Genomic DNA, 25,534 nt, shown 5'->3' on the forward strand with positions numbered 1-25,534 from the left:
AATTGGGCCTGGGAGCTCCAAGGCCCACTACTGTGATGTTGCAGCTAGCTGATAGATCGATAGCACACCCTGAAGGGGTGATTGAAGATGTGTTACTGCAGATTGGGAAATTCATCTTTCCTGCTGATTTCATTATCCTCGATTATGAGGTTGATGAACTGGTTCCAATCATATTGGGGCGACCTCTCTTAGCTACTGGTGATGCAATTATCAAAGTGAGAGAGGAAAAGATGATTTTGAGGGTAGATGACGAGGAAGCAGTTTTTAATATCTACAAAGCAATCCAACTTCCTCGCCACTATGAGGAGCTCTCAATGATATCTGTTGTTAAGGCTGATGAGCAGATTCATGATCCGAGTGTATATCTAGACGATTCTCTAGAGAAAGCACTTATGTTGCTTGATAGCCTAGGGACTGATGAGGAGGTTGAGGAGATGATGCACATCATTGATACATCTTGTGCGTACATGCAAGGGATACATCCCTTTGAGCCTTTGAATAGGCCAGAGGGACCTCCTCCAAAGCCGTCAATTGAGGAAGCCCCAAAATTGGAGCTTAAACCTCTTCCACCTCACCTGCAATCTGCTTATTTGGGTGACTCTGACACTTTACCCGTTATTGTCTCTTCTGACTTGTCTAAATTGCAGAAAGAAAAGCTGTTGAGAGTGCTACGTGAGCACAAGCGAGCACTTGGGCGGACGATGGCTGACATTAAGGGCATTAGTCCAGCCTTTTGCATGCACAAAATCCTCATGGAGGACGGATACATGCCTAGTGTAGAGCAACAATGCCGACTCAATCCAATCATGAAAGAGGTGGTAAGAAAAAAAGTGATTAAGTGGCTTGATGCAGGTATTGTATTTCCTATCTCAGACAGCAAATGGGTAAGCCCCGTTCAATGTGTACCCAAGAAAGGGGGAATGACTGTAGTAGTTAATGAGAATAATGATTTAATCCCTACAAGAGCTGTCACCGGGTGGAGAATTTGCATTGATTATAGAAAATTGAACAATGCTACCCGGAAGGACCACTTTCCCCTCCCCTTTATTGACCAAATGCTTGATAGATTAGTTGGCCAGGAGTACTACTGCTTCTTAGATGGTTACTCAGGGTATAATCAGATTGCTATAGCTCCAGAGGACCAAGAGAAGACTACATTTACGTGTCTTTTTGGCACGTATGCGTTCAAGAGAATACCCTTCGGTATTTGTAATGCACCTGCGACTTTTCAAAGGTGTATGATGGCCATTTTTATTGACATGGTTGAGAGGTTTGTGGAAGTGTTCATGGATGATTTTTCTGTGTTTGGATGTTCTTTTGATAACTGCTTGATGAACCTTGACAAAGTACTTGCTAGGTGTGAAGAAACTAACTTGGTGCTAAACTGGGAAAAGTGTCATTTCATGGTACGTGAAGGTATAGTTTTGGGGCACAAGGTGTCCAAAGATGGTTTGCAGGTGGACAAGGCAAAGGTGGAAGCGATTGAAAAATTGCCCCCACCGATATCTGTCAAAGGCATTCGCAGTTTCTTGGGCCATGCAGGTTTTTATCGTCGTTTCATTAAAGATTTCTCGAAAATTTCCTCTCCCTTGTGCAGGTTGCTTGAGAAGGATGTCGCCTTCAAATTAGATGCCGCCTGTCTGAAGGCATTCGAGGAGCTGAAGGGAAGGTTGGTGACTGCACCAATCATAATTGCTCCGGATTGGGAGAAGCTATTTGAGTTGATGTGCGATGCGAGTGACTTGGCTATTGGAGTTGTTTTGGGGCAAAGGAGAAATAAAATCTTCCACTCCATCGACTATGTGAGCAAAACTCTGAATCCAGCTCAGATGAACTACACAGTCACTGAAAAATAGTTGCTTGCCATGGTGTGGGCGTTTGACAAGTTTAGGTCATATCTAGTGGGGACCAAAGTCATCGTCTACACAGATCATTCAGCTATCAGATACCTGTTTGAGAGGAAAGACGCCAAGCCGAGACTGATTCGGTAGGTCCTCCTCTTGCAAGAGTTTGACTTAGAGATCCGAGATCGCAAAGGAATAGAGAATCAAGTGGCTGATCACTTGTCCAGATTAGAAAATCGGAACCATGTAGCTGAAGGGGGTGCAATCAAAGAAACATTCCCTGATGAGCAGTTATTGGCAATCACCTCAAGCACAGCCTTGTGGTATTCAGATTATGTGAACTTTATTGCAAGTGGGGTGACACCACCAGAATTGACACCCGATAATAGAAGAAGGTTCCTGCATAATGTGAGGCTTTACATGTGGGATGAGCCATTCTTATACATGCTCTGTACAGATCAGTTGGTGCGGAGATGTGTTCCTGAGGAGGAGATGAATGCCATACTTCATAGATGTCATGCCTCGCCATACGGAGGTCATCATGGTGGAGACAGGACCACCCAAAAAGTACTACAATCAAGTTTCTATTGGCCAAAATTGTTTAGGGATGCATACGCCTTTGTTAAAATGTGTGACATGTACCAAAGAACCGGAACGATCACAAAGAAGCACGAGATGCCGCTGCAAAACATTCTGGTAGTGGAGCTTTTTGATGTTTGGGGAATTGACTTCATGGGACCGTTTCCGTACTCCAATGGTAATAGGTACATCTTGGTGGCAGTCGATTATATGTCTAAGTGGGTAGAGGCCATTGCTTTTCCCACTAATGATGCAAAGGTGGTGGTAAGCTTTGTTAAGAAGCACATCTTCACACGCTTTGGAACTCCCAGAGTGTTGATCAGTGATGGAGGAACGCATTTCTGTAACAAACTGCTGAATAATGTTCTTGCAAAGTATGGAGTCAAGCACAAAGTTTCCACTGCCTATCACCCCTAAACGAGTGGTCAAGCGGAAGTGTCAAACAGAGAGGTAAAGCGGATTCTTGAGAAAACAGTGAGTGCAAATAGAAAAGACTGGGCAGGGAAGTTAGATGACGCATTGTGGGCATATCGAACTGCATACAAAACTCCCATAGGTGCTTCTCCGTATAAGTTAGTTTATGGGAAGACATGTCACTTGCCCGTCGAACTTGAACACACGGCCTATTGGGCAATTAAAAAGCTGAATATGGATGGGGACATGGCTGGCGAGATGAGGTTGCTGCAACTCAACGAGCTTGATGAGTTTCGTTTGCACGCATATGAAAATGCCAAATTGTATAAAGAGAAGACTAAGAGGTGGCATGACAAGCACATCCAACATCGAGAGTTTGAGCCAGGGCAAGAAGTTCTTTTATTCAATTCGAGGTTGAAGCTTTTTCTAGGAAAGCTTAAATCTCGTTGGTCAGGCCCTTTTGTTGTGGTAAGTGTGAAGCCTCATGGAGCTGTGGAGTTGCGGGATATGAGTTCAACTGGTACTTTCTTGGTGAATGGTCAAAGGATAAAACATTACTGGGGTGGTGACTTTGCACGTCACAAGACCTCGGTGGACTTGACGGATGCTTGAGAACGTGTTGAGTCATGTCGCGATGTTAAATCAGGCACTAGATGGGAGGCAACCCATTAAATTGTTGTAACCGTCGTGCCACGACGTTAAATAAGGTGCTAGTTGAGAGGCAACCCAATGATAGTAGTAGTGTTAATTTTGTGTTTTAAGAAGGGCTAACCAATGCAAGTGATAGAGGTCAGGTGCTAAGGCCATCGAACAGGGTAAGAACAGGTGAAAAGTTGAAGAAAAAAATCGCCCAAGTGCGCGCCCGCGCTACTGGACGCGCTACTGGGAACGCTAAACTGCATCGCGCAGTTAAATGCTCTACTAGCGTGACCGCGCTACTGGACGCGCATCTGGGCGTGCTAGTAGCTCTTGGGTTCTGTATTGGACGCGCTAAATCTAGCGCGCTCGCGCATCTGGGCGCGCTAGTTCTGTAAAAAAATCCAGCGTTTTTCAAGTGTATTTTAAGTTTTTCATTTTTCTTATTTTGTTTAGACTAAAATTACCCCTTGCCCCCATCTAATAACTGCCCACCCCCCGTACCTGAACCCCCATTCAACAAAAGAAAACCCCTACCCTTCGTCTCCCCCATTCCAACTCAAACAAAACAAAACCTTCCTCCAAACACTCCCAAATCCCACACCATCCCGTCCCCCGTCTCACGATCCCCCCCCCCCAAGTTCACTAGTATCTTCCCCATTCCCTTTCACCACAGGTATGAGCCCTAGTTTCTTTCTTCTCTTTTTTATTCTCTCTCTATTTTTCAGATTTTTTTTGGTTGTATTCTTATGCCTATGTTGTGGTAGTTGTACTTAGATTTTGTAGAGAAATTGGTGCAAGATGTTGTAGTGTTGGTGGATGATAAGTGTGGGGTGGAATCCCACTTGATATGTGATGTTGGTGAGTGTAAGTGGGTGATTCTTGTTCTAAAAAGTGTAAAAAGGGGTTGTGAAGGCCTAATGCCCACAAGGTGTTTGTGGAAAGGTCCCAATAATCGTGATTATATAGTTTGTGACCCCTTATGCATGTGAAGTCTGAGTAACCGTATGGAGTCACAAAATTTCTGTTGGGCTGTGCTAATGTGTCTCCGTTTTGCAGGCATCATGACTCTATCTAGGAAATGACGCGCCACAGGGGCCTCATCGAGCAGCCAGGCTGGTTCATCTAGGTCACGAGGGGCTACACCTGCACGCTCCTTTGATAGTTCCAAATTTGTTTCGGCCAATGCTCAGGCCCACTTTGCAGAAAAGGCTCGTAAAACGCCAATTCCGGAGAGAGGTATTAACGTTAGACAGCTCCAGAGATGCGAATATGCTGGACTGGAGCATGATAATGGAGTAGTCACGGTGCGTCGAAGGGCAGTGAATGCTTCTGTTGAGGTGATACGGATGGCCTACCAGTTGCCTCTACCTCCGGTTGGTTATGATGACTTCTATGAATACGGCTGCAACCCAACGAACGAAAAATGGGCACGATTCATTGAGACAATTTGTGCGCGCGGGAAAGAAGTGGTCTGGATGGACTATGGGGAGAAGTTTCACTCCTCAGCACTCACCTTTGAAGGGAAGTGTTGGTTATACCTCATAAACAACCGCTTGATTCCGTCTTACAATACTACAGAGGTCAATGGGCCCCGCGCTGCGTTGATTTGGTGCTTTGTAAATGGTCACGACTTCGACGTGGCCAAAGTGATGCATGAAGAGATATTCGTCCGCAACCAAGTCAAAAGGTATGGGTTCTTTTTCCCTTCTTTAGTTACTCAACTATGCAGGGATGCTCAGGTTCCCGAAAATCTAGCTGTGGATGGGTTGGTGAAAAAGGAAGGCCAATTCAGTGCTGATAAAGTGACCACGGGCAAGGAGCCGAAAGTAGTAGAGGAGGAGGCGAGAGGTGGCCGGTTTGCGAGTAATAGCTCTGATGATTCTCTTGATGGAGAGGATGTTGAGGAGAACATGGGGACAGCACCGTAGGCTTAGGAGAAAAATGTGGTAGCAGCAGGACCATCTGGGACGGCAACATCTTTAGGAGCTGCCCGGGTGTCCCGTTTTACTGCGATGGAGGCGGAGATGGCTGGTTTGCGAACCTCCATGACTGATTTGGGCACTCGAGTAGACGCGGTAGCTGACCGACAAGGGAAGTCGGAAAAGAAATTCATGGGCTGGCTGCGAGCTCTGGGTCGTGCGTGCCACGTCAACCCAGACACCGTCTCCGACCAGGAGTGAGCCTTCGGGGAAGTTCCTTTACCTCACTGATCTTTCAATTTTTAAGCTATGGGGACATGTCTTTATTTTTAAGTGTGGGGTGGGGATTCCTTCATTGTATGTATGTGATTGTATCAATTGACTGTTGGTTTTGTTTTGTTTCATTTTGCTTTGATAATTTTGATGTCGTTAAGTAGGAATCGTTAGTTTAAAATAGATATATGGCTCATCCCGACGATGGATCCCTGTCGACGGAGTTCTTGAGGGACTGAGTCGAGAAAAAAAAAGGCAAATACGTAGACTCTTCCTGATGACGGATCTTTTAGACAATTTTCTTGAGGGAAGTTAGTTTAGAGAAAACACCAAAAAGATTTTTTATTTTTTATTTTTTTCTTAGATAGTGTAGCAACTCCCCCTTGGTTTTTTCTTTAGGCCACGGTTCTTTTCCAAGGGTTTAACTTGAACCAGGTATAGGTAGTTTTCTTTTTATTTTGTTTTCTTTTCGATTTGTAGATTAGGTTAATGGGCTACGAGCTAGAGAATCAAAAGAGAACCCATAGAGTTGACACACCTGAACACGATAGACCCTAGAGTCTAACGCTTAGTCTTATTTGTTGTGTTCACTTTGCGCTTAATGCTTAATATCTCGTGGCTCCGTGAATACTTGCATTACTTGAGAGTCGGAATGTAACCGTCCTTAATGAGTCATGTGCCATGTGTGGTGAGGTTTTTGTGTAGTCCATGTATTGTACTTGTGTCTAGAACTTGCCCAGTATGTGAGTTGAAGCGAAATTTTAGGTGATGCTCGGTTTGAAAAATAATTTTAGGCTTTCTTTGATCTTTTTGAGCTTATTGCTTATCACAAATAAAATTTGTCCCTAGTTAACCCTTTTGAGCCTATGGACTTTTGTTTGGCACCAGCATTACGAGCCTATACCCTTTTTGTTCTTAATTGACATTGTTTTGATCCTTTTACCTCTTAAAGCACTTTAACTGTAAGATGAGCGCTAAAAGGAGTAAGAAGGAACTAAGTGTGGGGTAGCTTTTGAGTGGAACCAATAAAAGGAAGAAAGGTGCACTTGTTTTGTAAACTAATACACCACTAGCGGAAATTGAGTGAAAAGAAGAATAAACCGGAAAAAAAAAGAGGAATACATTGTGTCTTGTTTCAGCTAGTGGGTATGAATTAATATAGTGCTTAAAGAAGAAGGAAGTATTTGTAGGGTGATATTGTTTGTGGAAGTGAAGTGGGTTGAAGAATTTGCGCTAAAGTTGCTCATGTGATGTGTTAAAGTGCTTAGGAGGGTTAGTCAATATTCCTAAGTATATCCTACCCGTCCCTTAGCCCACATTACAACCATGAAAAAGTCCTAATTGATTTTGGGTCGAGCAAGCCTACATTAGTAGAGATTTACATTAAGGGCAAGCTTATGGTACCAATTGCATGCATGTGACTTCTTTTGTGAGCGTGCGTGATTTCTTTGAGTATATGATGCGAATGTGTGGATTGAATTCAATTTCCGTTGATGTGATTGTGAGGGCATATGATTCGTGACAGAAAAGCAAGTCTTGACTTCTGTGTAGAGTACGTTGAGGAAGTATGAATATTGCATGGCACTTGAAGAGTCGACTTTTGAGGCTAGGATTGTTCACTGCTAGGCGTAATGTATGTAAATTGTTCTGGTGTAGGGCGTTAGGGGAAATGGTTGAGTGAAGGAACCTTTAGAATGTATAGTTTGATTGCTCGAGGACTAGCAATGAAGTAAGTGTGGGGTGTTGATAATAGGTTAAATCTAGGTAATTTGGCGATTGTTTATGCTCCCACTTGATTATATTCCAATATCATAATATGGTTAATTGATGAAAAATAGGCTCTAATTGTGAATTGTATACCTTGCAGGATGAGGAGCTTATGTGATGCCTTAAAAAGTTATGATTGGAACCATTTTGGAGTAAGAAAGACCCCTCAAAGCTGAGTACGCTTGAAGATGAGGAAAAGAAGTGATGAAACACAAAACTGGACATGCGCGCCCAGGTGTGCGACCACGCTCCTTTTAGCGTGTCCATGATAGAATCTCAGCCAACTAGCGTGGCCAGATGCGCGGCCAGGTGCGCGGTCGCACTAGTCCAAAATTCGGGAAGAGTTATTTAGGGGGAGAATTGGAAATCTGAAGGAAAACTCACTTAACCTATATAAAGTCAAGCTCGCCCAAGGAAGAAAAGGGAAGGTTTTCAAAGTCTAGTGCAAGAAATAGAGAGGCAAGAGGCAAGGAGGAGATTTGACCATCAAGTTCTTCTTTTCTTCTCTTGGTTTTTGCTATTTGTGATGAAATTGAACCTATTTGTGATGAACACTAGTATGAGTGGCTAAAACCCATTGTTCTAGGGTCATGGGTGAAACATGAATGTTGTTGTTTGAAGTTTAATTTGACAAAGTTGGTTTATCATATTGGGTTATTTATTGAATTCTGCTTTTAATTATTTTGCTGAGTATCTAACAGTGAAATACTATCTACAAATCTTTAGTTGAACTCGAAAGTGGGAACCTTAGATTGCATATAGAATTAAATAGAGCAAGTTCTTGAACCCGGGCCTCGGGGAACGGATTAGCAATTGGGATAGACATATACCCAATTGCCTTGCTTGGTGGAAATACAGGAATTGTAAATGCATTCTTGTTAATCTTAATTCCATAAACATATAGGCATTGAGTTAACTTGAATAGGCGAGTAAGAACTCGACAAATTCTTATGAGTAACATTAACCCTGTCAATCAATAATCCAGATAAATCGATTAGTCATTTTAAGCCAAGAACATAACACGATTGTTAACTAGCCTGTGACCCTGGAATATCCTCTCCTATTGTTTGTTACTCGAAATTGTTATTTGTTTGGTTAATTGCTCTAGTTAGATTATTGCTTGGTAGTTTAGGTAGTAAAACAATTACATCTCTATTTTGTAAAATACCTCTTGGATAGACAAATTAATTGAGTTTGAATTAGTCAACAGTTAATCATAAGTCTTTGTGGGAATGATACTCTACTCACTACTCTATTACTTGACGATCACGTGCACTTGCGTGAGTGTTTTTTGTTGTAACAATAATATAAGTCTAAATAAATATGTCAATTAGTATCACGATTCAAAAGTACTTTAATTAAAGAGATACAAAACAATATCATACAAATAATTAATAATAGGAGTTTTTACCATAAAGTCGCCAATGATAATGTTTATCAAATAATACTTTACAACAATTTAATCTTCTTGTATACTACATTTTTTACTTATTGACGATGACATGCGCATGCAAAGAACATACACAAAGGGTATAAAATTTAACGGCAAGCAATTTAGCAACGGATTAATGACTAAGTTCGTAATTAAGTCTAAATTTTTCTGTAGTATTTGTTGTCAAATGAGGTACGCGTTTTAATCACGCGCAAAGCGCGTACACTTAAACTAGTTCTATATTAAAAGCACGAAGGCCTTTAGCGAAATGTTGTTCGCCTTTTTTTACCCTTTAATAATAAGTTTCACATTAGATAAAGTTGGAATTTAATTAACTTCCCTAATATCTAGCACTTTAAAATCAACTAAAATTTTGACTATTAAATATTTTCTTATTGAACTAGGTAAAAAGTCCTAATATTTAGAAATTTAAAACCGAATAAAATTTTACTTAAGTAAATTCTTTCCAACTTCATAATTAATTTGTTTTCGTTTGATTTCTTACGTTTATGCTTATTTTTTATTTGCTTTATATAAAGTTTAGGTTTGGCTTATATAAAGTTGTAGATTCCCATTTAAATTCTACCATTAAATCTATATTTTCCTTAATTTTTTTTCTCTTATTTTAAATTGTTAATATATTACGTCTTATTTTTACTTTGGGGGAAATTACTATTGCATCTCTTTAATTTCATATTCATAATGCTAAAGTCTTATATTTAATATTATATATTTTTTCTCAGTTCCTTTTAAAATTATAACGTTGAACATGAAAGTTTTTTCATAATATATTTAAATTCTAAAAAAAAGGTCTATAGCTCTCTTTTTTTTGTTTGATTGTGCATAAAAAATTTGTACACCTATACCGAGTTACTTGAACAAAAGGTCTCCATATCTTTTTTTTATTCTATTTACTGATTAGTTAAAAATAAAATAAAGAATGTAGTATTATTCTATTGTATACCTTTTTTTTGTTATACCTATATGGGCATGAATATATACAATAAGTGTTATTATCTTCTTCTTCCATAAGCCGGTTTGTATATTTTTATACTTATTTTTTTTTAGTGTGTAAGAAGCTATAAGTGATTATTAGAGTACATAAAAATTTATTATGCTAGCTGGCATGAAGGACAAATATACAGTTATGGACGAAAGAGTGGCCTCATTTTGCCTTATCAATCGCATGGAAACTCTAAATACATGCCTAGATCATTTGTACAAACAGACATTTTGGGTACTAAAAATCCAAAGTCAAGAGGAAAACAACTCAGATCGTCCGCTAAGGTCCCTAAGAAATTACTTAGTGGAAAAGGAAGTGATCGAGCGATAACAACCAGGAGCTAAATAAAGACAATATTTTGTTGTCCATAAAACTCGATAATATAAATGTGTGACGACCCGGCCGGTCGTCTTAAGAATTAACGTTCTGATCCCCTATTAACTATTTTTCCCGAGTCTATTTCCGCTATTTTGATTGCCGGGATATTCGGTTTTAAGTTTCTGAGAGTTTTGTGACACTTAGTCCCTAAATGAGAGCTTAAGTGTTGGAAAGTTGACAGTAGTCGGAACAGTGTGAAGACGGCCTCGGAATAGAAATCTGATGGTTCTGTTAGCTCCGTTGGGTGATTTCGGGGTTAGGAGCATGTTCAAATTGTGTGTTGGAGGTCCGTAGCTAATTTAGGCTTGAAATGCCGAAAGTTGAATTTGGAAGTTTCCGATTCGATAGTGAGGTTTTGATCCGAGGGTCGGAACGGAATTCCGAGAGTTGCAGTAGTTCCGCCACGTCATTTGGGATGTGTGTACAAAATTTCAGGTCATTCGGACGAGGTTTGGTAGACTTTTTGATCGAAAGTGTGTTTTTATAGTTTTTGGAATTTTTAAGCTTGAATCCGATGAAAAATAGGTATTTTAATATTGTTTTGAGCGTTTCGAAGTTTAGAACAAGTTTGAATGATGTTTTAGGATTGGTTGAGGTCCTGGGGGCCTCGAGTGTGTTTCGGATGCTCAACGGGTCATTTTTGGAACTTAGGAAATTGCAGAAAATGTTGCAGCAGTCAGTTCTGGCTTCCTTCATCGCGTTCACGAGTGGGTTCTCGCGTTCGCGAAGAGGAGCTGGGACTAGGGGAAAACCTTGGCCTTCGCATTTGCGAGAGCGCCTCCGCGTTCACGAAGAGGCTGGATGGTTGTGTTATGCGTTCGCGATTGAGCTTCGCGTTCGCGGAAGAGGAATTGGCCCGGTGGAGTTTTGTGCATCGCGTTCGCGTGGTGCCCGTCGCGTTCGCGAAGGTTCGTCTGTGCAAGGCATCGCGTTCGCGGAGTGAGGGACGCGTTCGCAAAGAAGGAAAAATGGTCAAAGTTATTTTGTGCTTCACGAACGCGAGGCTTTGACCGCGTTCGCGAAGAAGGAATTTTCTGGGCAGATATAAGATTTCAAAATCGAGGGTTTTAGCCATTTTTATCAAAACTTAAGCTTGGGAGCTCGGGTTTGAGAGAGATTTTGAGGGATTTTCAAAGATATCGATTGAGTAACGATTCGTAACTCATTTTTGCTTGTAACCCATTAATCTAAATATGAATTCATCCTTTAATTTCGAAATTTGTATGAAAATTGGGGAAAAGTTCTTTTGCCAAGAAATTGAGTTTTGATTGGGGATTTGACATCAGATTTGGATAATTTTGGAATGGTAAGACTCGTGAGAGTGTGAGGATTCTAAAACTATAAATTTTACCCGATTGCGAGACGTGGGTCCAAGGGGTGTTTTGGTCATTTTACATAATTTCGCGTATTAGCTTAGAATTTAATTGTAGAATCAGTTACTTGAAATGTTATTTACATTATGCGATTGAATTGAATAGATTTGGGCCATTTGGAGTCAAGTACTCGTGGCAAAGACGTGGTGTTGGGTTGAATTTGAGCCGGTTTGAGGTAAGTGACTTGTCTAACCTTGTGTGGGGGACCTTCCCCTTAGGATTGGTATATTTGGTAATTAAAATTCCCTGTACGTGAGGTGACGAGTGCGTACTTGTGCTAATTTTTGGAAATTCGGTTTTCTTTAAGTACTTACTAGTATGTTTCCTTTCCTGTTTCTATTACTTGCATTATTAAGCTTGTTGTTAGCTTAGGAAAGCATATCTAAGTGACTTAATTGCTTCATTTGATTTAACCGCCTTACTTGAATTCTGTAAAGCATGCTAGGCTGGAATCGCTTATTGCCTTAATATGAATTTTGCTATTTCTGTTTATCTTCCTGCTGCTGCTGTGTATTTATTTTGGGACTACGGATGTGGGATTACGGTAGCTCCCCTTTGTCTGTTTACTTTGGGACTATGGGTTAGATTCCCGGTAGATCCCCCTGTACATTTACTTTGGGACTATGGATTAGATTCCCGGTAGACCCCCTGCACAGTTATACGGAACTAAGGGAATGCACCCGGTAGATTCCCCTAGTACTGGGTATTTATATTTGGGACTACGAAACGGGATTCCGGTAGATCCCCGCGCACTATGAGTTGGACTACGGGACGGGATCCCGGGAGATCCTTCGGACATATATATGATGGACTACAGGATGGTATCTCGGGAGATTCACTGGATATGTAAAGATGGGACTACAGGACGGTATCCTGGGAGATCCCCGATTGTTACTATTGGTGATGAGTTGTATTTCCTTTCCATGTTTACCGTGTTTTGTATAATTGTTGATGTTTTGTATATCCTGTGTTATTTTACTGTCGTACTTATTTATATTGTTCTGTCCTATATTGTTGACCTTCATATTTGTTTAACCTCAGTAGGGCACTGACCTTCCTTGTCACTACCCAACCGAGGTTAGGTTTGGCACTTACTGAGTACTGTTGTGGTGTACTCATGCCCCTTCTGCGCATGTTTTTCATGTGCAGATCCAGATACCGCTGATCATGCCTACTATCCTTGAGGGAGGCGACTACTCTAGAGACTTCGAGGTATAACTGCCGCGTCCGCAGACCGAGAAGTCCCTTTTTATTCCTGCTTTTAGTATTTAGCCCTTCTGTACTTTCTGTTCTTATTAGACAAATTCCGGAGTTAGAGCTATGCAGTATTTCTTTTTCTTAGCTTGTGATTCGTGGGTTTCCGGGTCTTGGATTTAGATATTGGTTTTGAGATCTATATAAATATGGTGTATGCCGAGCGGCACATTTAACACTGTTATTGCCTTATTTCTATTTTTAAATTGTTTTACTTTTGCAAGTTTTGGTTATCTTCCGCAAGTTTAGGCTTATCTAATCGTAGAGACTAGGTGCCGTCATGATGGTTCACGGAAGGTGAACCGGGGTCGTGACAAAACGAAAAAGGCCTAAAAATGTCACTCAACTTTCAGAAATAGTCTATCCATGTCATCTGTTAAAAAAATGCTCATTTCATGCCACTGTCGTTACACATTTGGCCCATTCATGCCATTATTGACTAACGACTCAATTTTTATTTGGTCCATCCATGCCACTGTCATTAGTCAATAATGGCATGGATGGGCCAAATGTGTAACGACAGTGGCATGAAATGAGCATTTTTTTTAACAGATGGCATGGATAGACCATTTATGAAAGTTGAGTGGCATTTTTAGGTCTTTTCAGATAACATATGATGCATTCAGGTGTAGAATCTAGATGCATGATTATGGGGAAAAAAGAGTAGGTTAATGGATGCTATTTTGCGATAGTGATTTTTTTTAATATGTTGAAAATAATTTTTACAATATTTTTTATTGATTAACAAAAAACAGTTTGAATAGACCTCTTATATCAGTAAACTTGTGTCTTTTAGAATGAACTTGAGAATATATAACTTTCCAATTTCTTTTAGTTAACTCTTAAATATCCAAAGTTTATATGTTCTTATTGAAACTAAAAAGAAAGCAAGTAATAAAATTATAAAATTGGGAGAAATATTAAGTTGAACATAGTAATTGAAATGTCGTCTTGAGTAATTGGCTAAATAGGATCAACAATTATTATTCTCAATAATTATTTTTTGTAAACTTTTATTTTTTTAACTCAAACATAATTTCATTATAAAAAATATATAATTCATTGACACAGGTTACACGCGCAAAGCGCGTACTCTAAGACTAGTATTAAGAATAATACTACGAGGATTAGATCATTAGAATTACTAATTTGTCCTACTATTACACATAAATATTAATTAACATACTAAGATAATTCCCAGAAAATGGGCTTATTCTAATTTTAATTAGTCAAACCTAGCAACTATTAGATGTCATCCACTATAAAAAGTTCCTTTTATACTTCCCATATGCTCTTAAGGGTGTTCAAACCGAATCGAAAAATCGTATTAAAGCGAAAAATCAAACTAAACCGATTAAACGTTTGATTTTGATTTGGTATTGAGTAAAAAAAAATTCAAACCAAACCAGCACATAAATTGTCATAACCCAAGCCCATGACACGTATTGTCCACTTTGGGCCAAGGTCCGCACAAATTTGTCATTTTGGGTTGCGCCACCTCGAGCCCTAAAAACGCGCGTACCATGTGAATTTATGTCATACCTTATATAGTTCTTCATTTTCCTCTCACATTCCAATGTGGGATTCACCTAAGGTGACATGTGCAACCCTTCTTCAAAAGCTTGCCATCCTAGAAGACTGTCAGTACCGTTTGACCCGCCCTCATCGACCCATCCTCTATCATGGACATCACATTGACCCCCCTTAAGGCTCAGTGTCCTTGCTAGGGTTTGCCCTACCAGCTTCTCAAAGATGTGGGATTCATCTAAACTCAATTGACCGCTGAGGTTCCCCCCCCCCCCCCCATCGTACCGAGAGTGATTACCAATTTATACCTTATTTGTCATGTCCCCACTTTATGTCACGTATTGTCCGCTTTGAGCCTAGGTGTTTCTGAAGAAGAGATGCACATGTCACCTTAAGCGAATCCGACATCAGAATGGGAGAAGAAAGTGAATAGCTATATAAGGCATGACACAAATTCATATGGTATGCGCGTTTTTGTGGCTCGAGGCGGCGTAGCCCAAAAAAACAAATTTGTGCGGGCATGGGCCCAAAGTGGACAATACGTACCATGGGCTTGAGATCGTGACATAGATAAATAATTTTTGTAGAATCTTTTGTTAAAAAAATGTTATAAATATTTGGGATATTCTCACATGATGAAATATTTAATTGAACGAAATAAGCATCCATTTTTATATACTTTAAATAATAGTTGATTCTGGCTTGTCTCATCACTTCTTATCAAGTATTATTTAAATGCGTTAAGCTCTTTGTTTGTTCATAATCATATATAAAGATCTAATAAACTCTTGTATTATTTTTTTTGAATTTGAAATGATATTTTATCGTTAGTTTTTAAAATTAGACATAACATATCCTTATTTTGGTTTTATATTGATTTTTATGTTTAATTATTAAAATTCTATTAAAGTTGAAAGCATACATCAACAAAAAAATTATTATTACACAAAAAAATCTATCATGTGTCATTAAAAAAATTTGCCCACGAGAATATTTTAATAGATAATATATTTGTCAATTTGTTTATTTTTTACTAAACAAGTATTAACTTATCAAAACTTTATTTATGACCCTAATAAAGTAAGATTGAGATACTATTCATGCAAAATAAAATAAAAAATCAAAAAAATTGATAAAGTTGACAAAATCAAACCAACCCAAAATGTTATACTAGTTGGTTTGGTTTAATTCTGATAAAAACAGAACCAACCCGATTTATGTATAGCCCTAACCATGTTACCTTCTCTATTATTCATGAGCGCACACTCACTTTGAAAATTTGAAAAGATAAAAAGCAAAAGAAACAAACTTTTTAATATATCATATATAGCTCCTTGTACTATACCACCGTAATTTTAATATAATTAGTTTCTTTTAGAAAAAAAAATAACAAACTTTTACTCTTTTATTTATCATATATAGAAAAAATTATATAATTACGGAAGAGATGGAAAGGAAATGTGGTGAAGAAAATCATAAGATGTTTTCATCTTCACTCGGAGCTAAAAGAGGAAGAAACTTAGTTCCACCTTTCTAATATCAAAATATGGTTTTAATTTACATTCGATACGACAACATAAAATAAAGGAGTATTATTAGCGATAACTTAGCATTAACGGATAAGTAAGACAAAAGACGAGGTCGACCATGATATAACGACTGAAGGTCATTCTCACAAAGTCCGATGTCAAAAACGGGCAGCCAAGATGAGCATATAACGGTAGCATAATTCAGAAGTACTGTACTTTTTAGGGTTTTTGGGGAATATCCCTTATAAATAAGAAGAGATAAAGAACAAAAAGGAATCTTCAAAACTTTTGGAGAAAGAACACAATGTAAAGGTTGACAAAAGAGAATATCCAAAAGTTGTCTTATTTCGTTGATAATATTGTTGAAGCACACGTTGTTCAAACTTTATCCATAAATCTAAAGATTCCATATCCATCCCGACTTCTCACTTTTTTCGCATAGCAGACAGAGAAAAGGGACATCCCAATCATATAATAATTTGGTGGTAGATCCTTCTCATTACACTCAATGCCATTATTTACATTTATATTACACATTTATTCTATCATATTTATTGTCATTCATAGTGTATTAAATCCGCTATTTAATGCTCTTGAGCGCTACTTGTTTTGTGACGACCCGGCTAGTCGTCTCATGAGTTACCACTCTGTTTCCCCTATTTCTGCTTCTTATTGCTTTGTCTATCGGTTCTATGTGTGATCAGGTTGGTTGGCTCGGGTTCGAAAATGATTTGATAAGGTTTGAGACACTTAGTCTCTTTTGAAGAAACTTATGTTGGAAAAGTCAACCGGATGTTGACTTATGTGCTTTAGGGCTCGGATGTGAGTTCTGATAGTTCGATTAGCTTCGGGAGGTGATTTGGGACTTATGAGCATGATCGAAATGAGTTTTGGAGGTTCGGAGTAGATTTAGGCTTAAATTGACGAAGTTGATATTTTGGCGATTTCCGGTTGGTAGGTGAGATTTTGATATAGGGGTCAAAATGGAATTCCGAGAGTTGCAGTGGTTCCGTTGTGTCATTTGGGATGTGAGTGAAAAATTTCAGGTTATTCGGACGTGGTTTGGTTGAGTTTTTTATCAAAAGCGGAATTTAGAAGATTTTGGGAACTTAGGCTTGAATCCGATATGTTTTAGTTGATTGATGTCGTTTGAGGTGTCTTGAAGATTGGTACAAGTTTGAATAATATTTTGGGATATGTTGGTGCTTTTGGTTGAGGTCCCAGGGGCCTCGAGGTGATTTCAGATGGTTGACGGAGGAGTTTGAGAGTTGGTGAAATTGCAGATTTTTGCTGCTTCTGGTATTATCGCACCTGCGAATTGGGGACTGCAAGTGCTACGCTGCATGTACGGAAAAACGGTCGTAGAAGCGGAAGCTAGGAAGATGGCAGGAACCGCAGATGCGGTTATAGGATCGCACCTGCGAAGGCGCAAGTGCGGAGTATTGACCGCAGATGCGGAGTTGGCAGTTTAAGTGATTTCCATAGAAGCGGTTCAAGGACCGCAAGTACCGCAGAAGCGGGTATATGGCCGCATATGCAAAAATGCCTGGGCAGAAGGTATAAATTGTGTCCTTCGCGATTTTGAGCTATTTTCACCATTTCTAATTCGGCTTGGGAGCATTTTGGACGATTTTGAAAAGGGGTTTTAAGGAACTTTATTGAGGTAAGGATTTTGGACCTAAAACTTGTTTCTATGGTATTATTTCACGGATTAGGCTTGTAATTTATGGAATTTAAGGATCAAAGTTTGGGAAAACAAGGGCTTGGAAACTTAGACATTAGATTGAGGATTTAAAGGACCATTTGAGGTCAGATTTCAAAACTTTTGATATGTATGAACTCGTGGGGAGATAAGGAATATATTGATGTAAAAATTATCGAATTCCGAGACGTGGTCCCGGAGAGGTCGGGCTTTGATAATTTCGGCATTTGTGTTGTAAATTGATTACTTTCACTTGGGCTTCGTTCCCTTAGCATATTTTGACGCTATGATTCTGATTTTGGATAGATTCGACGCGAGTGGAGGCCGATTCGAGGGGTAAAGACATCGCGAGCTAGAAATTTGACCGGATTGAGGTGAGTAATGATTGTAAATGATGTTCTGAGGGTATAAAACCCCGGATTTGCACATCGATGTGCTATATTGAGGTGACGCACACACTAAATGACGAGCGTGGGGTCGTGCACTATTGGGGATTGTGACTTAGTTCATCCCGAATGACTATTTTGCCGCGTATTTGACTGAAATCAATTTGCTATCATCATTATTTGGGCTGAATATCATATTTGGGCTTCGTGCCAACTATTTGAACCCTTAGAGGACTTTTATTGATATTTCCTCACTGTTGACTTTATACTTGAACTCAGTCATGTTATATTTTATTGTTTTCTTACTCAGCCATGTTTACTCTGTTTTAACACTTAAATGATCTTTTAAATGATATTTTGGGCCGAGAATCATGTTTTACTATTGCCCGAGTAGTTTGTGAGGATTTTTGACTGAGTAAGGCCGAGGGCCTATATTGTGAGGAAACATTTAATATTGATTATGAGGCCAAGGGCCTAGTGATGATGCCACGAGATGGCTTGATATTGCGCTTGGGTCATAAGAGGCCCCTCCAGGAGTCTGCACACCACCAGTGAGCGCGAGTACCCATTATGATGTGAGATATAGCCCGGGCAAACCTTTATGTGTTTATTTTCCTTAATTGCATGTCATTTACCTGTTTAAATTGTTGAAAAGGTTTTCGTGAAGTTTAATTCGAGTTAAATGACTTTCACATATCTTTCAACGGTGTGCTTTACGTGATTTCTTGCTTTCAGTCCTTATTTATGATTATTACTCACTGAGTTTGAGTACTTACTTTACTCTCTGCACCCCGTGTACAGATTCAGGCGCATTTGGTCCCGCTCTCGAGTGTTGATCTTTCTAGCTCAGGCGGATCTTAGGAGTCTCTAGGTAGCTGTCGGCATTCGCAGCCCGGAGCTTCTTCCCTATCTTATTCTTCATGTTCTTAGTTACTGTATTAAACTCTGTAGATTTCTCTGAGTATTCCGGATTGTTTAGATGCTCATGACTAGTGACACCCCAGTATCGGGCTGTGCTGGGTTGTATTCCGCAAATTATGTTATTATCTGCTTAAACTTTGGATTATTTTATCATGCCTAGACTGTTTCTTACTGTTTAATTGTTAAGTACCGAAATGGGAAGTGTCGGCTGGCCTTGTCTTCACGAGAGGCGCCATCACGACCGGGTCCGGGTTTAGGGTGGTGACACGTTTCTCAAATGCTCTATTTTATTCGGTCTAGAATTTATTAAGTTCAACTAAGATTCGCCCTTTAATTCATCATTAATTCGTTTAGCACTCATTTTCTCAAACAGCCCGCGCTAGAAACTATTTACGTTTGGTAGACGAAAAATGTATAAAATTTATATAATTTTTGTATATAGCATAAAGTATGTATATATATACAGACAATATACAAAAAATATACAGTTTTTCAGTTTTATTTTGAAAGCGGATATACAGCGTCATTTTTCCTAAAATAAAACCACACAGAATTAAGAAGGATTAACTAACCGTTCACCCAATTGCTTAAATTAAAAATAGTCAACGATTGTATAAAATATATTTAAATCATATATAATATGTGGTTAATCATATATAATTAATGTATAATTTATGTATACTAAGCTAGAAAAAGTAAACAATAAATTCTACCGGCTATTTGTGTCAAGATCCCCAAAATCAATGGTAAGAGTGGCACCAAGTAGTCACCCTAAAGGACTGCTATTTATATATTAGCCGATGCGTTCTGAATTTCAGCTTTTCTGTTCAATTTTTCAGAACGAAAGTGTCCTGAAATTAAGATTTTTAGTTTAAAATTTCAGACAAAATAAGTACTGACTAATATCTAAATAGCACCCCCGAGAATGGCTATTAGTGCACTTGTCATTTTGAATGTGGATTGGGTCTTAATTGGCCCAACGTATACTTGGATCTCGATGTATGGGTATAATTTGGACAAAACAACATGTCATGATCCAGTTTGTCCAACATAAAAATATTCTTTATTTTTATTTTCTGTTTATATTCTATTTAATTACCAAACAAAGCTTGATTTTTCTTAAACCTTATCATGGTTATGTCAATTTGGACGACCTATATAGTCCAAATTGACTTAAAAGTGAGTTTATTTATGCTTTGGTAAAATTAAATTAAAATTAGACGAGCTATATTTCATGAATTAAATTTGATACCTTTAAATTAAGGGAAAACACATAGATACCCGACATCTAGGACCCTATTTTTCCACCCTATTGATATATTTATAAGTAAAAAAATTTATTTTATATCTTGCATAACTGACATTAATTGTGTGAGATTTTCTTTCTCTTACAAGTTGATTGACTTAAATGCCACACACAACTAGTAACAGTGCTACAGAATAAATTTGGGATTTTTTCATTTCTATACACTATTTGAAATCTTATTACGAAAAATGTCCATATTTTGGTATTTACCTGACCTAAACACATTTTAGTTACAAAATGCATACAATCCACCTTAAAAGACTCCATTTTCCTTTTTTTTTTTCTCTCATCTCTCCCCTCTTACAACAAACAAGATCAGTGAGCGCCCTCAATTTCTCCCGTGTCCTCGCCTCCTTTTTCAATCTCTCTCTCACTTCATCACTTTTAGATCTTCAACATTTTCCCCCACATTTTCATTACTCAAAATATCACCTCATTCCACATAGATCCTAATCGAAGTTTCAGCCTTTTTCAGTAGAAAACTAGAAATCCCAACAAGAACTGACTGATCTTCTTACGTGGAAGCTTTGGAAGAATTCATAGCATTGGACGAACACGAAGATTCACTGTAGCAAAACGCTGAATTTGAGTTTGTTATACAATAAATTGTAACTCACAATATACAATAAATTATTTATTATACCACACGAATAAATGGGTATGAATATGTCAATGGATAATAATGAAATATTCACTTGTCAGTTTGTTAACATATTATGAATTCGTTTATATGCACACAATTTATGTTATACAATTTATCTACAACTTTCACACATGATTTCTACCCAGTTAAATACAACTATAATAACATACAACTTAAATATAGATTTTTATACAAAATTTATACAATATATCTTTTGTATATTTTGCATCCGATTTATACATAGTAAAAATAAATTTTATACAACTAATTATATATTATACAATTTATCTACAATTTTTATATATTATTTCTACTCAGTTATATACAACTACAATATCATACAACTTAAATATATTTTTTATGCAATGTTGTTCAACTTTCATACAATAGTTAAATAAATAAAAGAAAAATATATAAACAACATACTATAGTTTTTCTACAATTTATAATATATATCATGTCTTCAGTCAAAACCAAGTCTAATCTTCATCAAAACCCCTTCAAATTGAGATATAAACTCCAAACCATATTCCCAATTGTTTGCAACAACACCTAATCCAAACAAATAATGATTTTTGAAAATCTAAATTCGAATTCAAAGCTTCAAAGCTTTTTAATGGTTGTCAATGGTGAAATCGCTGCTCTCTTTTCCTTTGCTTTATATTACTGAAATTAGGGTTTGAGAGATAGAGAGAGACGTAGATAGAATTCCCGATTCTTTGCAACAACATCCAATTCAAACAAATAATTTTTTTTGAAAACCCAAATTCAAATTCAAAGCTTTTTAATGATTGTTAATGGTGGAATCATGGGTGAGTGCAAGATACGCAGGGGACGGAGGTGGGATGTGGAGAGAAACGTGGGGAGTGGAAGATATGTTAGAGTAATTTTAGAACACTAATTATTATCATTAATTTCCTTAAAATGTATATAATTGGGTATATAAAATATAATTATAGTAAAAATTTGAGTAGGGAGGATAATATAGTTTCATATAGTATATAAGAATGTAAAAATTCAAATAAATTTTTTCCCCGTAAGTCGCATGTTTCAATACGAGGCACGAGTGCGTTTTATAGGCTGGGCCTTCAATTGTTCTGACCCAAAAGAAAGCCCAGTAACATAACCCTAGGTTGCACCATATATATAACCATGCCACAGAAGGCGAAAAACCCTAGACCGCATATTTCTGGCAATCCAACGCCGAAGTAGAGCTTAGTAGTTCTCGTTTGCTAAAGCTCTCAAACTCCGAAGGCAAACATGGCTACTCAGATTAGCAAAAAGCGAAAGGTTTGTAACTTTTGTTTTCACCATATGTGTATAGATATCACATTTGTAATTTATTTGAAAAGTTATTAATACATTTGGCCGTTTCAGTTTGTTGCCGATGGCGTGTTCTTCGCCGAGCTGAACGAGGTGTTGACACGTGAGTTGGCTGAGGACGGATACTCTGGAGTGGAGGTTAGGGTTACTCCTATGAGGACTGAAATCATCATCAGAGCCACTCGCACCCAGAATGTTCTCGGTAGTCCCCTCTAACTTTCTTCGTTAAGAATTTATATTGCAGTTGTTACTCATTTTTGACGTATACTGTTATTTATGTGGCAATTTGTGTTTGATTATTTTATTGCTAGTTGTAAAGTTCTTAGTTATAATTATCTGTGTGTTAACTTCCAGATCCAATTGATTGCGTATGTTTAAAATGAAGTTTTGGCCTTATGGCATCTCCAGGAGTATGCTTCTGTATTAGTGGTTTGATCGAATAATAATCCCTCCGTCCCATTTTAAGTGATATAGGCATTTGAGTGGCTAAAAATCATTTCTTTAAGGTAAAATGACTAGCGTAAAGTCAAATTGTTTTGCATTTTATATGATAGATGTTTGTGAGGCAAAAAATTATTTCGTTAAGTTAAAATGACAAATTTAAAGTTAAATTGTTTTGAATTTTATATGATGTAGACATTTGTGTGTCTATAATAAATCTTACTAAGGTAAAATGTCAAGTTTAAAGTTGAATTGTTTCTTAAGATAAAATATATCATTCTTTTTGTGGCATATTAAAATGTAAAAGTGTCACATAAATTGGGACTGATGGGAGTATACTTTTGAGAAGATTAAGAGAAGATTTTATAGGGTGAAAGAAAATGAATAATGCTACTTATATCCTTATTAGGAGTACCTTTTTTAATTTTCTAAGTAATGGAATAAGCAAGGAGGAAAAGTGATGAAGAAGTTGTTCTCTCATCATGTATTTGGTCATATATTTCCTTAGATTAATTCAGCCGTGCAATACTCCTTCCCTTTGACAAGTAGTGTGTATAGAATGGATCTAAGTCTTGTTGGTAGTAATCTGAATACATTTCGCTTGTGCGGTTGATTATTGGTACATTTGGTTTTATTAGGTGAGAAGGGAAGGCGGATCAGGGAGTTGACATCAGTTGTCCAGAAGAGATTCAACTTTAAAGAGGGCACTGTTGAGCTGTATGCTGAGAAGGTTAACAACAGAGGACTGTGTGCTGTTGCTCAGGCTGAGTCACTTCGATACAAGCTCCTTGGTGGTCTTGCTGTTAGGAGGTAATTTTCTCTCTCTGCCATATGTTACCTTTTGCTTTGTGCTAGTGACTTGTGCTTTTCCACTTTGTTTTTCTAACTTGTAAGGAGATAATTTCCTCTCTCTGCCATATGTTACCTTTTGCTTTGTGCTAGTGACTTGTGCTTTTCCACTTTGTTTTTCTAACTTGTAAAAAATAATGATATGCTTGTGCCTTTACTTTCTGCAATGCTTTCCCCTGCTAAAATGTTAGTCTCTACATGTCTTCAATTTTTGTTCATTAATTTATGGTCCTGACGAGCTAAGGTTAGTAATGTTTGTATAATAAGAGCAGTGTCTTGGATCTCTTAGAAGGTTCTATGTCATCCACAAAGCAAATTGGTTTTCTAATACCAATCATGTGTCGGATGATGACTAGAGTTATAGTCCTCCATGCCATCATTCTCATCATGTAATTTAGTCTTGTGCAGTAATCTTGGCGAGGACATATTTGTAAAGATTGTTCTGTTGTGTTAACTTGGAACTAGGTGCATTTAGATATTTATAGTTCAATCGTATCTTGATCGCCTGTGCTTGTCATCTATAAAGCAAATATGTTTACCTTGTACTAAATTTGTGTCGGAAGATGACTATATGAGCTGAAGCATGCTAAAGACTTTTTCTGAGTTGTAACTTCTTACACCTCTGACCTTGGTTTGCAACATGCCTAATTTGTTTCCACGTGTGTTTCTATGTTCAATTTAGTCCTCCATGCCTCCTGTCATCCATAAAGCAAATAGGTTTACCTTGTACTAAATTTGTGTCGGAAGATGACCATATCAGCTGAAGCAGGCTAATGACATTTTCTGAGTTGTAACTTCTTACATCTCTGACCTTGGTTTGCAACATGCCTAATTTGTTCCCATATGTGTTTCTATGTGCAATTTATTCCTCCATGCCTCCTGTCATCTATAAAGCAAATAGGGTTTACTTAGTACCAAATTTGTGTCGGAAGATGACTATATCAGCTGAAGCAGGCTAAAGACGCCTGAGTTGTAATTCTTACACCTCTGTCCTTTGTTTGCAACATGCTTAATTTGTTTCCATATGTATTTTTTTTGTCTGTCTAGTTTAATTATTATTTGTGTTGCTCTAACAAGTATCCTCAAATATTATCAGAGCATGCTATGGTGTCCTGAGATTTATCATGGAGAGTGGAGCCAAGGGATGTGAGGTATGCTTCTTCATTTCTCTATATACTCACGACACGACTATTAGATTGTACTAGTTCCTCACAGATACTTTATTCAGGTGATTGTTAGTGGAAAATTGAGAGCTCAGCGTGCCAAGTCCATGAAGTTCAAAGATGGTTACATGATTTCTTCTGGGCAGCCTGTCAAAGAGTATATTGACTCTGCTGTTAGACACATTCTCATGAGACAGGTAAAGTTTAGATCACTTAGCTCTTTAATTTTGCTGTTCCTGGTGATTGCTTTTTATTTATTGTGTCATTCTGGTTTTGATGTGATTTTGATTTTACTTTTGTTCCGTAGGGAGTACTTGGCATCAAGGTCAAGATTATGCTTGATTGGGATCCCAAAGGAAAGCAAGGTCCAACAACACCCCTTCCAGATCTTGTCACAATCCATCCTCCCAAGGAGGAAGAAGAATACAACATCCCTCCACCACCAGTGGCGCCAGTTGACACTGAGGTTTCTGTTCCAATTATGTAGACAGCTAGCTTCAGTTTCATCATCCTATAACAATTTTCCAAATACTGTATTTTGTTTAAGTTGAGTGTTAGTTTTGTTTTATCAACGTTGGGTACTCTATATAGAGACATGTTTGGAGAATTGCTTTTTGTTACATCGACAATCGTACTGCTTGAATTAAACTTTTGCTCTATCAATTTTGCCCTTTTTCCGTGGTGCGTTCATTTGTCTTCACTGTTCAGCAGTGATTACATCTGCATTAACTCATGGAGTTTTTTGTATTTTACACCTAGTGTGTGCTTGCAGCAATTTGTACTCAGTGTTTGGTTATATATTAAACTGAATTTTGATAACGGGTTTCAAATTTTTTTGAAAAAGAGTTCAATTTTGTAGAGTAAAAAAT

The 25,534-nt window shown here is 37.9% G+C and overlaps 1 protein-coding gene across 1 annotated transcript; it reads left to right on the plus strand.

Moving 5' to 3' along the window:
- The first annotated feature begins 22,020 nt into the window (after positions 1–22,020).
- LOC107819043 (small ribosomal subunit protein uS3z) lies at positions 22,021–25,328 on the plus strand. The gene is made up of 6 exons (XM_016645119.2): positions 22,021–22,179; positions 22,267–22,414; positions 23,292–23,463; positions 24,599–24,653; positions 24,731–24,862; positions 24,973–25,328. Exons 1-6 carry the CDS (start codon positions 22,150–22,152, stop codon positions 25,150–25,152), a joined length of 717 nt encoding a protein of 238 aa, XP_016500605.1. The 5' UTR covers positions 22,021–22,149; the 3' UTR covers positions 25,153–25,328.
- The last annotated feature ends 206 nt before the right edge of the window (positions 25,329–25,534 follow it).

This window comes from Nicotiana tabacum, chromosome 10 (genome assembly GCF_000715075.1).
Source record: "Nicotiana tabacum cultivar K326 chromosome 10, ASM71507v2, whole genome shotgun sequence".
In the NCBI taxonomy this organism is placed as follows: Eukaryota; Viridiplantae; Streptophyta; class Magnoliopsida; order Solanales; family Solanaceae; genus Nicotiana; species Nicotiana tabacum.

What these genes read in the sequence shown, in the direction of transcription:
- LOC107819043 (XM_016645119.2), top strand. Translation starts at nt 22,150, where the DNA reads ATGGCTACTCAGATTAGCAAAAAGCGAAAG. An exon ending in GTGGAGCCAAGGGATGTGAG is followed by an intron (nt 24,654 to 24,730) that starts GTATGCTTCTTC and finishes TACTTTATTCAG; the next exon opens with GTGATTGTTAGTGGAAAATT. An exon ending in GACACATTCTCATGAGACAG is followed by an intron (nt 24,863 to 24,972) that starts GTAAAGTTTAGA and finishes TTTGTTCCGTAG; the next exon opens with GGAGTACTTGGCATCAAGGT.